The sequence below is a fragment of the Echinops telfairi genome, unplaced genomic scaffold (assembly GCF_000313985.2).
Source record: "Echinops telfairi isolate 266 unplaced genomic scaffold, ASM31398v2 ScPeMD7_7;HRSCAF=31, whole genome shotgun sequence".
In the NCBI taxonomy this organism is placed as follows: domain Eukaryota; kingdom Metazoa; phylum Chordata; class Mammalia; order Afrosoricida; family Tenrecidae; genus Echinops; species Echinops telfairi.
In genome coordinates, this window is record NW_022103904.1 from 25,810,495 (window position 1) to 25,822,559 (window position 12,065).

The 12,065-nt window shown below is 37.1% G+C and overlaps 1 protein-coding gene across 1 annotated transcript in view; it reads left to right on the plus strand.

The window, feature by feature from the left end:
- The window catches only part of IQGAP1 (IQ motif containing GTPase activating protein 1), a 118,136-nt gene that overhangs the window by 47,821 nt on the left and 58,250 nt on the right, over positions 1–12,065 (plus strand). Inside the window, exons 4-5 of the mRNA XM_004708091.4 lie at positions 4,223–4,299; positions 11,173–11,240. Coding sequence (XP_004708148.1) covers positions 4,223–4,299; positions 11,173–11,240 — 145 coding nt within the window. The remainder of the gene's footprint in view (positions 1–4,222; positions 4,300–11,172; positions 11,241–12,065) is intronic.

Here is a 12,065-nt window from a genome sequence, read left to right on the forward strand (position 1 = left end):
CTGTTTTTATCCCTATTTTTTGTTCTAGTCCTTATCTCTGCTTCACTTCCCCCTAGATAATTTCCCTATGATATAATTTACTACATTAAACCAGTGTTTTGTTTTCAATGATAAGTATATATTTTATGCCATGCGAATTATAGCATTTATCGAAAAGTTTGTGAACAATTTGAATTAAAAGATAGTATAATTTTTCCTTCCTAATTCACATACCATAAAACCTACTCTTTCAATGTATGTAATTTGCTTTTTATGCACCCTCAAAGTTAGCTAGAGTTTTGCTTTAGGAAATATTTTTAAAATAACATCTTCCAGTTTCAGAATATTAAACCTGTAGGGTAGTGGTTCTCAACTTTCCTAATGCCGCAACCCTTTAACACAGTTCCTTATGTTGTGGTGACCCCTAACCATAAAATTATTTCCGTTGCTACTTCATGACTGTAATTTTGCTATTGTTATGAATCGAGTGACCCCTGTTAAAGGGTCATTTGACCCCCAAAGGGGTCACGACCCACAGGTTGAGAACCACTGCTGTAAGGCATAGTACAAAGGATTATTCATTTCCAATTTCAAATTGTAGGAGCAATGTGATACTTCTGTAGTTCTGGTATTGGAATGTGCAACTCTGAGATTTTGCTTAGGAATGTAGCTGCTTTTAGTGAAATTGCCATCCCTAGCTGCCCATCTCTACCTGGATTCTATAACAGCCAGGCTGTATTGTCATTCTTAAAGCCATGGGCATCCTTTCTTTAAAAATTAAGACATATTCTTTGACCTAGGAATTCTATTTTTAGGAATTTCTCCCAAAGCAATACTCAAGTAAATGTGCAAAGATATGTAAGTAAGATTTTTTTCAGCATATTGCTTATGATTGAAATAACATTGATAGCCAATTATACATCCTTCACTTCAAAACTCATTGCCATCAAGTTGCTTCTGACTCATAGTGACCGTAGAGAACCAGGGTTAGAACTGCCTCTGGGTTTCTGAAACATAACTTTTTTTCTGAGACTATCACCCTTTATGGGAGTAGAAAGCCCTTCTTTCTCCCACAGAGCTAGCTGCTGGTTTAGAACTGCTGGCCTTGTGGTTAGCACCTCAACAAATAAGTACTCTGCTAACAGGGTGTCTATATCCTTCACTAGCATTATTAAGTGTTATAAACACTGAACCTCTATTGAGAAGGTTGATGATAATTGTTATTATCAAAGGAAGTTGTGAAGTATAAAGTGAAAAAGGCAGAGTAAGGTTATGAAAGTTTGTGATCTGGCTAAGATGAGATCACGAAAAATACAGTAAGTGTTTTGTGGGGAAATCTATAAGAAACACAGTTTTTATTTCTATGTGAGGGGCTTGAAGGATGTTTTTTTTCTTTACTACTTTCTTGTATATTTTATAGTAAATATTTCTGGCAACTAAAGGAGGAGAAAGAAAAGGTTGAGGAATATTAGAAAGTGGCTAAAATTACTTGGAAATGAATTTATTTGGTGTTCAGCTTAGTGCTGTTGCATACTTGTATATGTTGAACTTAGTTGAATCCAAAGCCAAGTCTGCAGAAGACTAGCTCGTGTCCTCTTTTTCTTTCAGAGTAATGTGCTGAAGTTTTCTTCTTTGCCTTGGTATGTTTGAGAATTAGGGCCCACAAATGTCAAGAGATACAGTACATCAACTTCTTATAGCTCCTTGGCATTTCAGTGTACCAATATAGTTTCCTATATCTGTTTTTACAGATTATGTCCAATAGGCAATGATAATTTAACTCTGAATGATACCAAGAGCTTTGCTAATATTTGCTATTGCTGGTAGTGTTACTACAAAGCGCTTTTTTAAATAATTGTATTACCTTTTAAAATTGCCTAACAGTCGCAGCAAATACAGTATTCCCCCAAAGGCTTTCAGGACCATTGTGAATATCAACTTTGAAATATTCACCCTGCATGATGTAGGTCTAGAAAACTAATAGTAATGTAGTATGAAATTACTATCCCACAATATAATATCATTGACAGGATTTGTATCCCATTTATTGGGATGCTTCCTTGATCACTTTCTTTGGTCTATTATTGGGCTAATTGTAGAAACTTTATACAGTAATTATTTTAGTGCTTGTAATTTGGGGGGGGGTGCATTTTGACATTTTTAAAACTTAATTGGTTTGACTTCTTTTTGCTTCTTTTAATTTTCATTTATTAATTGATTTTAATCTAACTAGTTCTTTGTTTTTGTTTTTCAACTATTCTACCTTTTGAGTCAATTCTGACTCATATCAACCCTACAGGACAGGGTAGAAACTGCCCCTGTGGGCTTCTGAGACTGTAACTCTTTACGGCACTACAAAGCTTTGTCTTTCATACCCAGTGGTAGATATTTCCTAAAGTACAATCGTTATAACTACTTTCCCTCATCCTCATTCAGTTATTCCAAGGACATTTCTTCTGTAAGATAAGCACAGTACCTTCAATTGTCTGCTAGACATATCTTCTTGGTTAACTTGTTATCATCTAGAATTTCTCATGTATGAAACTAACCCTACCTTTCCCCCCAAATGAATGCCCCTTCTTTATAATAAATGGTAGCTTCTTAAAAATGAATGTTGCTGTTATCCTGGTCCTTTGCTTTAAAAACTTAAAGAGATTCCTTGGACTCCTAAATCCAGTATTGCCCAAGCCTTCTCCATTTGTCTGAAATCTCTCTTTTAGTCTTCCATTGTAGAAACAGCCTTCCAGTGTACCTACTGCCTCATGTCTAGTTTCAGTGTCCTGGTTCCATAAGATTTTCCTAATGCTATTTTTATCTTTGGTTCTAAAGCTAGTATCCTTCTCTGTGGTCTGCATATAAAATTCAAACTTTTTTGACTCTCAAGATTTTCATCATCAGATTCTCCTTTTCTTACCCGACTTATTTTTCTATTGCTTTAAAACATTCAGTACCTTTGTAATACTGGTCTTCCCATGGTCACATTTGCATCATCTCAACCTCAGGTGATAAACAGGTATAGTCTGAAAAATTATCAGAGAAAGATGATTCTGATACCTTACATTCCTCTGGGGGTAGAGGTTGGGAGAGAGCCGTTCTTCCTAATAGCCATAGGTAATGTGGGAAAAACAATTATATAAACAAATAACTAAACACAATGTAATGTGTTAAGTGCTATAGTAGAGTTAGAAAGTGCTACAGAACTCTTCCTACAGCCTTTATTGCTTATTCAAATTCTTCTTGTCACCTCACAATTCAGTTTTCCTCTTACCAGTATACTGTTGCCCCTAAGCCCTTATTCCCTAAATTACAGATTGAGTTGTACAGTAGCATGTTGCTGTGAGACTACGTTTTGAAATTCAAGGCTATTCACAATCAAAATCTGCTCTGCTCTTGGACCACTACATTCTTCTTCATCAAAATAGAGCTCTTTCTGTGTTCTGGTCTGGCATTGAGGGAAACGGCAGTGCATTAGCTAGGCATGGTCCCTGCCTTAGTGTGGCTTATAGGCTAATGGAGTAGTTAAACGTCATAATGCACGTAACTGATTATGTGCGATTAAGTAAAAGTACCTAACCCAATTTTACTCACACACCCTGCTGTTAAGCAATTTCATCTGTGTTTTCCTACTTCCTTAAGTATTAGAACACATTCCAATACCTTTTTTAACTATATAAATAAAGTGATTTCTGTAAAGTTCTTAATAAATGTTTATTGTATTATTCATGCTAAGTTAAGCATGGTAGACCCCAAACCAAACTCACTGCCAGCGTGTTGTATCTGACTAATAGTGACCTTTATAAACACCACTGTGGATTTCCAAAGCTATAAATCTTTATACAAGCAGAGAACCTTATCTTTTTCCTGAAGTGTGACTAGTGGGTTTAAACTGCTGACCTTGCAGTTATAGCGCAACACATAACCAACTACCCCTCCAGGTTCCTTGTATGGTAGACAGTAGCTAGAAAAAATTGTAGTTCTTTGAGGTCTTGTATACTTGCTAGTAGTGTAAGTCAGACTATAATTAATGAAAGCCTGTGGGATAGTGCTTTTCAGTCTATATTGTAGCATTCTGTTCTTGTACTATTTACCACAAAATGTCTGTTCACCTGATGAAGTTATTTAATGAATGCCAGTAATGTTTTCTAATTGTCCAAAGCTTTATTTCTGTACTGATGATTGGTGAATGATCAAAATGTACTCCAGTGGGTAGATAACTCACTCAACTTCTTTTATTTCTGTCTAGATTTTTTATCCAGAAACTACAGATATTTATGATCGAAAGAATATGCCAAGATGCATCTACTGTATCCATGCACTCAGGTAATCAGATTTTCTTAATGAAATATGGCTTAGAAATAGCATTTAAATTGTGGAACTTTTTACTTATGAGTAGAAGGATTTTCAAATAGGATAGGATCCCGTTACTGTAATAAAATGTCGGGCAATCGCTGTTTTTCTTGGGAGTTTGTGGAGGAGTTATTGAGCTCTGGTGGTAGAGTGGCTACATATTGGGCTGTGATCCGCATGGTTGGTAGTTCGAAACCACCTCCTCAGAAGAAACACTGTTTTTTCTACTTCTGTAACCAGCTACAGTCTCAGAAATAACACATTGTCTACATGGCAGTGAGTTTGGTTTTTTGTTTTATAATAGATAATATCTGTTTACATAAGAATTCTGTGATCTTTATTGATATAATGTTTCTTGGAGCTATCCATTTCACTCAGAATTGTAAATGAAAGAGAAGTGTCTTGAAATTATTGAAATCGAGGGAGGGGGAAAAATGAGGAGCTGATGACAGGGGCTTACATGGAGAGCAAATGTTTTGAGAATGATGAGGGTAATGAATGTACAAATGTGCTTTACACAATTGATGTATGTATGGATTGTGATAAGAGTTGTATGAGCCCCCAATAAAATGATTTTTAAAAATTATTGAAATATCTTTAAAAATGATAACTATATATTTGAAAACCATTATTTACCATTTTGTTTCAAACTTAGAAGCTGAATTATAAAATGAACTTCAATCATTTCTTGATATTCTTTAAAAGTACGATTATATTTTATCACTATCTTCAAATAATGCCAGCAAATACCAGTAGGCTGAGTTACAGTTTTTTAAATCATCGCGGTCCTTCCTGTTATTAAGTCATTTAATATTCATTATACCAAAACAAATATGATAAATAGGCACAACATAGTCAATTTGAAAGAAGACCCAGCTCCAGATCTTTTGCTTTTAAAAACAAGGTAGTAAATTAGAGGGATGAAGTGATGTTGGAGGGAAGCTAGAAGGAACTGGGAAGCTTGTAGGATAGTATTAATAGTGTAATGAATGGTACACATTTAGTTGATGGCCATAAAACTACCGGAGATGTTAAAAGTGAGTAGTAATGATAGAAGATGGGAAAGCGAAAATGAGATTTCTTTCCTTGGGCTCCCATTTTTATGTAACGTCCTATATGTGTATATATTAACCATGCCATTTATATACATCAAGCCATAAGAAACCTGTGGCCTCCAGTTTCTTTGTCAAATGTGTCAGATTCTTGGCAAAACTGGAGTCAGCATGAAACAGAAGAATGAGGACTAGCTGGCTCCTGGCCTGGACTATTGTGTTAACCTCTAAGAAGTTTCCTGCTGTGCTGCTGCCAGAGCAGCTTTCCCAAACAGCTCTGATTGTATCAGACCCTCCATAAAATATTCTGATGGCTCCTTTCCAGTTTCTTGCAGTTTCCTTCCCTGTCTCATCTCCAGCCATTCAGTCCCCCAAGTACTTGAGCTCTGCTGTTTTCACCACACATGCCTGATACTCTTGTACTGTTGACCTTCAGTTATGTTAGTACTTTTACCTGAAATGCCCTTTTTAACTAGTTTAACTCATGCTTTTCTTCAGGCATATAACATGATGTTGGACCAACCATAGTGATAACCTGAAGAAAAAAAAATTTTTTTAAGTATTGAGGATGGCTGATGTCTATGGAAATAGTTAGAATGTAGCAATTTCTAATAAGTGTCTTAGCCAAAGTCAAATTAATTCTGAGTATTTTGATTGGCTTAGTGATGCATGAGGTCTTCTATGTTGATAACCTTGTGGAGGTTGTACCTACAATGGATACCTGAATTTGGCAGGCACAGTGGCTAAGCTGGCAGAATATCTCTCTGCTAGTGGTCCCTAGGCTCTCAAATTCTCTCAGAGATGAAGAATTAACTGTGCTTTTGCAAGAATGGAGTCAGAAGAGAATGAGAAGAAGTCAGTTTGCTATTATTTTCTATTTCTTTTGAGTATGCTGTCTATGCTTAGAGAGTATTATAAAGAACAGTGTGCCTTGTTAGGTAATTTAGGGTTTCCTTACTCTCTTATAGTGTATTTCTTTTCTAAAAGGTGGGTTAGCAACACCTCATAATACTTAGATGTAAAAAGCATTGATAACTGTGTTCAGAACCTCTTTTACTAGAAAACACAACAGTGTTCAAGGAAGGGTTTCTATTGAATGAAGGACCATCTCTCTCTTTTGGATCAGCAGTGATAGGAAAGCATTGTAGCCTTCATTTTCTCCCCTCTTGTACCTTCCCATTTTAAAATCTTGACCGGAGTTTTTCCAGAAGTTGTTAAGTCACCTCAGTCATACTAAATTATACTTGTGGATTTGCATTCCACAGATAAGATACCAGCCTGTCATTCTGTGTATATTTGCAAACTTTCTTTCCCCTGCTCTTTTATCTTTCTAAGAATAGATTTTGGGCTGAGTACGTCCTTAATCTCCTATCCTTAATTTAGAAAGCCTCAAAGCTCTGACAATTGAATGAGTTTGGTTCAAACTCATTTGCTGGCAAAATCTGATTCGAATGAATGTGGTTATTATAATCTGTATTTATCTATTTATATGATGATTTGTTTCTCTGAAGAAAAGTAATATAATTGATTAGTGATGCTGGGGATGTTTTAGAACACTGGATACATTATACAATTTTTCTAAGATCTGAGAATTCGAATTATAAGCATTTCTGGCATGTAGAATTTAAAGAATGGTGGACCTGTGTTAGATACTGCTTAGAATCAAGTGCCGGATGTAAACTTTTACTAATAATCTTGGAGATTAGCTAGTGACTTCCTCGGCCATCAGCAAAGGTCATTGGAATCCAGATAAGCTAGCACCGCTTCCTTCTCAGCACAGCTTCCTTCTCTGCACAGCTGTAAAGTACAGCTGAAAAAGGAGCAAAGAAAATACCGTCTGATCTCATTGAGGCCTGACCCCTTGTAGGCACATAACAACTTAATTGTAAAAGTGGGCCTGGGCGAGCAAGAACAAAGACCACAAGGAATGTTTATTTACCCTTAGGATTTTCACTTCTCAGGTTTGAGGTCAAGTGCTTTTGGTTCTCAGTAAGAGGATCTAAATAGTGGCTATTATGATTCCACACATAGCTATATTATTTCCTAAAAATACTCCAAATAACTCTTAAAAAGGAGAGCAAAGAAATAGGTGCCCATATATTTATTACCTTCCCTTACTGTTTTCAGCAGCCAGGTGGTATCCTTGAAAAACAAAACAAAAAACATTGCCATCAAGTCTTTCCTGACTCATAACTATCCTATATAGCAATTTTGAGGTTATGACTCTTTTTACTGATTTAGTGCAGCTGAAGCCTATTAATCAAAAAATAAAGGGACAATGCACAGAGATGACCATAGGGCCAGCCCCACCATGGGACATGATGTGTCTCACTGAACCATAGTGCTACGGGGAACAACACTAGAGACACAGTGCAGGAATTGTGCCCAATCTGACCCCATCACACTGGGGCAAAACACCAAGGGCATGCCACAGAGCAGCAACGGGAGCAAAGCGATGAAATCCCCAGGGAATACCAAAAGTAGAATTTGGAGACAGAGTGTGGCACCCCATCAGACTTGATTAGAAAACACTCCTAAAGGTCAAAAAACAGACCTGGAACGATTTGCAGGCTTTTCCTTTTTTGTCTTTGGCTTTCTTTTTGTTGTTATTTTGTTTTTGTTTTTTGTTGAAGTTATTGTTTTGGTTTTTTGTTTTGTTTGGCTTTGCCTAGTTTTTGCACTTATTAATGTCTCTGCATGTCTATCTAGATAAGATAGGCAGGATAAACAATTTGGAGATGAAAACAGTGGAACCGATGGTTCTGGGGGGATATAGGAAAAGGGGAAGTGGGAGAAAGGAAGAGGGGTGTCAACCAACCCAGGGACAAGGGAACTACAAGTGAACTAAAATCAACGGAGAGAAGAGCGTAGGATGCCTAGTAGGGCTTAAAATCGAGGGCAATGTAACAGTGAGGAATTACTAAACCTGAATGAAGGCTGAACATGATGGTGGGACAAGAAGAAAGTAAAAGGAAATAGGAAAGAGCCAGGAGGCAAAGGACATTTATAGAGGTCTAAATACAGGCATGTACATATATAAATATATATATAATGAGAGGGAAATAAATCTATATACTTGTATCTATATGTTAAAAATTAAGGTAGCAGATGAACAATGGGCCTCAACACAAGAACACTTTGTTCTAATAATCCGGCGTTCTGTGATGCTCATCTTCCTGACATGATCGCTGAGGACAAAATGGGTGTTTAAGCAAATATGGTAAAGAAAGCTGATGGTGCCCGGCTATCAAAAGATATAGCATCTGGGGTCTTAAAGGCTTGAAGATAGACAAGCAACCGTGTAGCGGAGATGCAACAAAGCCCACATGGAAGAAACACCAACCTGTAGAGATCATGAGGTGTCAATGGGATAAGGTATCAGGCATCTAAAACACAGAACAAGATCATACCAATGTGAATGGGGAGGTGGAAGGGTGGGGCGCATGAGGAGTAAAGACCCAAAGCCCATCTGTTGACAATTGGACATCCCCTCATAGAAGGGTCACAAGAAAGAGATAGCCAGCCAGGTGCGTGCAGTATAGCACCGATGAAGCATACAACTTACCTCTAGTTCTTTAATGCTTACCCCCCCACCCCCCACCCCACTATTATCACCTCAAGTAGGCCTTACAAATTGGATTAGATCAGAACATGCACACTGCTACAGATAAGAGCCCCGAAACACAGGGAATCCAGGATAGATAACACAGGGAATCCAGGATAGATAACCCTCAGGGCCAACAATGAGAATATAGATACCAGGAGGATAAGGGGTAGGTGTTTGGAGAAAAAGGGAATTGATCACAAGGATCAGCATGTAAATCCCTCCCAGGGGGTTGAACAACAGAAAAGTGGGTGATGGGTGACAGAGGACAATGTAAGAAATGAAAATAATAATAATCTATGTTATCAAGTGTTCATGAGGGAGTGGGGAAAAGATGAGGAGCTGATATCAAGGGCTCAAGTAGAAAGAAAATGCTTTGAAAATGATGATGGCAACATATGTACAAATGTGCTTGACACACTGGATGAATGTATGGATTGTGATAAGAAATGTAAGTGCCCCCAATAAAAGTAAATGATAAAAAATAAAAATGAAAAAAAAGGGAATGCATTATATTTACAAAGATTAGTAGCTATTTTGCTTTGGAATATTTCTTGAATAGGTTTAAAACCTTCTGAGAGGTGAAGTTTATATAGTTTCATATTGATTTTTTCTTGGAAAATAAGTAGCGCTCATGGATGTATAAATTCAACTAAATTTGGTCAACTGTTTAGATCATTCTTTTGAGCTTGCTAATAAATTTTAAGCACTGGTCTGTTCTGTGACTATAACGTGTTCTGAATATCTATATTTAGATGATAGTAAGGTTTATAGGTGATTTATATGAACTATAGACACCGATTTTCTGGGATTTCTTTCTAATAATGTATGTCTGTATTTCTTCTCTTGTTAGACTTTCAGTGTCTTGCTAATGTCAGCGTCTGTAAAGTGATCCCTTCTTACTGATTCTGATTGGCTAAGGACCTTAAATCAGATACCCTAACTCAGATTTACAGATGATCGCTTGTCCATGGTTGTCGTGTGAGCCATTAAGTTGATTCTGACTTGGTCTGTATGACCCAGTAAAATGGCCCTAGCTTTCCTAGGCTCTAGTCTTTATGGAGCCCTAGTGGTATAGGGCTACCATAGGTCAGCAGTTCAAAACCACCAGCCTCTCTGGGGGAGGAAGATGAGACTGTAACTCCTATAAAGTTTTACAGTTTCAGAAACACAGAGAGGCAGTTTTAGCCTGTTCTGTAGGGCCCCTGTGGGTAGGAATAAACGTGATGGTGGTGAGGTTTTGAGACTCCTTTTTGGGAGTGAAGGCTTAGTAGAGGGGCCCTGGTGCTGCAGTGAGTGGCTAAAGCATTTAACAAACCTGAAAGTCAGCAGTTTGGGCCTGCCAGCCTTTGTGGATAAAGAATGTGTTGGCCTTCTATAAAGATTTAGAAATCCAATGAGACAGTTCCGCTGTGCCGTATAATGTTGCTATGAGTTGGACTCTGCTTGATTGCTGTGGGTTTGGTTTGGTTTCAATCTTTGTAGGGGCAGATCACCAGGTGTAATGGTTTCAAACGTCCAACCTTGTGATTAGCAGCAAAACGCTTAACCATTGCACCACCAACACTCCTTGAAATAATTGTTTAATAGTTATTAATATATGCTAGACTCTGGGTAGACATTGACGACAAGAGCATATTGCCTCTGCTTTAATGAAGCTTTAGAGTCTAGTAGATTGTTTTCTTTTTAATTAAAAAGGTAAAAATATGTAATGTAAGTTTTATTTAAAACTCCTTAGCTACCTGGATTCAGTTTTCCAGATAAATAAAGATTCAGTTTAAATAAGATTTGCTATCTGAGTTGTTTTTGGGAGACTTTCCCAAAATGCCTTGTTACTTAAAAATTACTGATTACAGCAAAGTAAACAGAGAATTGAAGACATTTCACCAATATTAATTATATTAACGTTAATTAACATCTAATTGTGCAGGGTCTAGGACATGGATTTGTATCAATTGATTCTGAGTCCAGTGCTTTCATTGTATAACTTTTTAGGACAGTGTTCTTGTGTAAAAAACTAAAAATAGCTCTGAAATATTGTACCTGCAAAAGGAAATATTAAAGGATATTGGGAGCACAGTATTCAGAATGCTTCTATTATATTATTTTTGTTGCCGTCCTCTTTTAACATAAGAGGAGTAGGTAGATATAACTGGGAGGCCTAATTACTGTGTATATTATGTTTTCTAGTTTGTACCTGTTCAAACTTGGCCTGGCTCCTCAGATTCAAGACCTGTATGGAAAGGTTGACTTCACAGGTAAGGTGTTAAGAACTTGGCAGGAAATGTTTGATTTCTGTAGAAAAGGCCTCGAGAAGCAATAGTACTTATTTTAAAGAACTAAGGCTTTAAAAACACTGGCAATAGAGATGAAAGAAGAATAAAATAACTTCCTCCTCACTGTGTAATGGAAAGAACGTTGAACTTGGAATTTCAGGCTTCATTTCTCCTATGTCAATTGGATATGATCTTAACATCAACATTAAATGTTCATATATCGTGAAAAAGCTTTGTCAGCAGTCCTTCTACCCTTCCAGCATCAATTGGTATGCAAAGCCAGGGGTATGTGTGAGAGACTGAGGTCTTGCAAGGTGACAGTTTAGAAATTGCTCTCACTAGATGCTTCTGTTTCTCTAACCTTATAATAGTAAAGGAAGAAGAAGGGAGCTTAGGGAGACAAAAGACACTGGCATTTTTGGTTAGGAGGAATATAGATGCAAATCTTGTGAACTAGTTATTACCGTGTAAGTTTGAGAGTTTTAAGAAATTTATAATAACGTTTTAATTTTAAAATTTCCTAATTTAAGCTAATTTTTATTTGGGTGACAATATACACAACAGAACACATACACACATTCATCAGTTTATACAGGTACATCGCAATCAAATCGGTTTCATTTTTCACTCTGTGTCACAATTCCCACCATTGCTGCCCTTATTATTTTACCACCATGGACTTCTCCTCACTGCCCCCTAAACTTCCCATCCATGCAGAACTTTCATTTATGATGTTCTTCATCAGACCTAGGGCAAGGGGCAAACCTTACACATTGTTTTCTCTTCTCTTTTGGCTTTCTGCCCTAG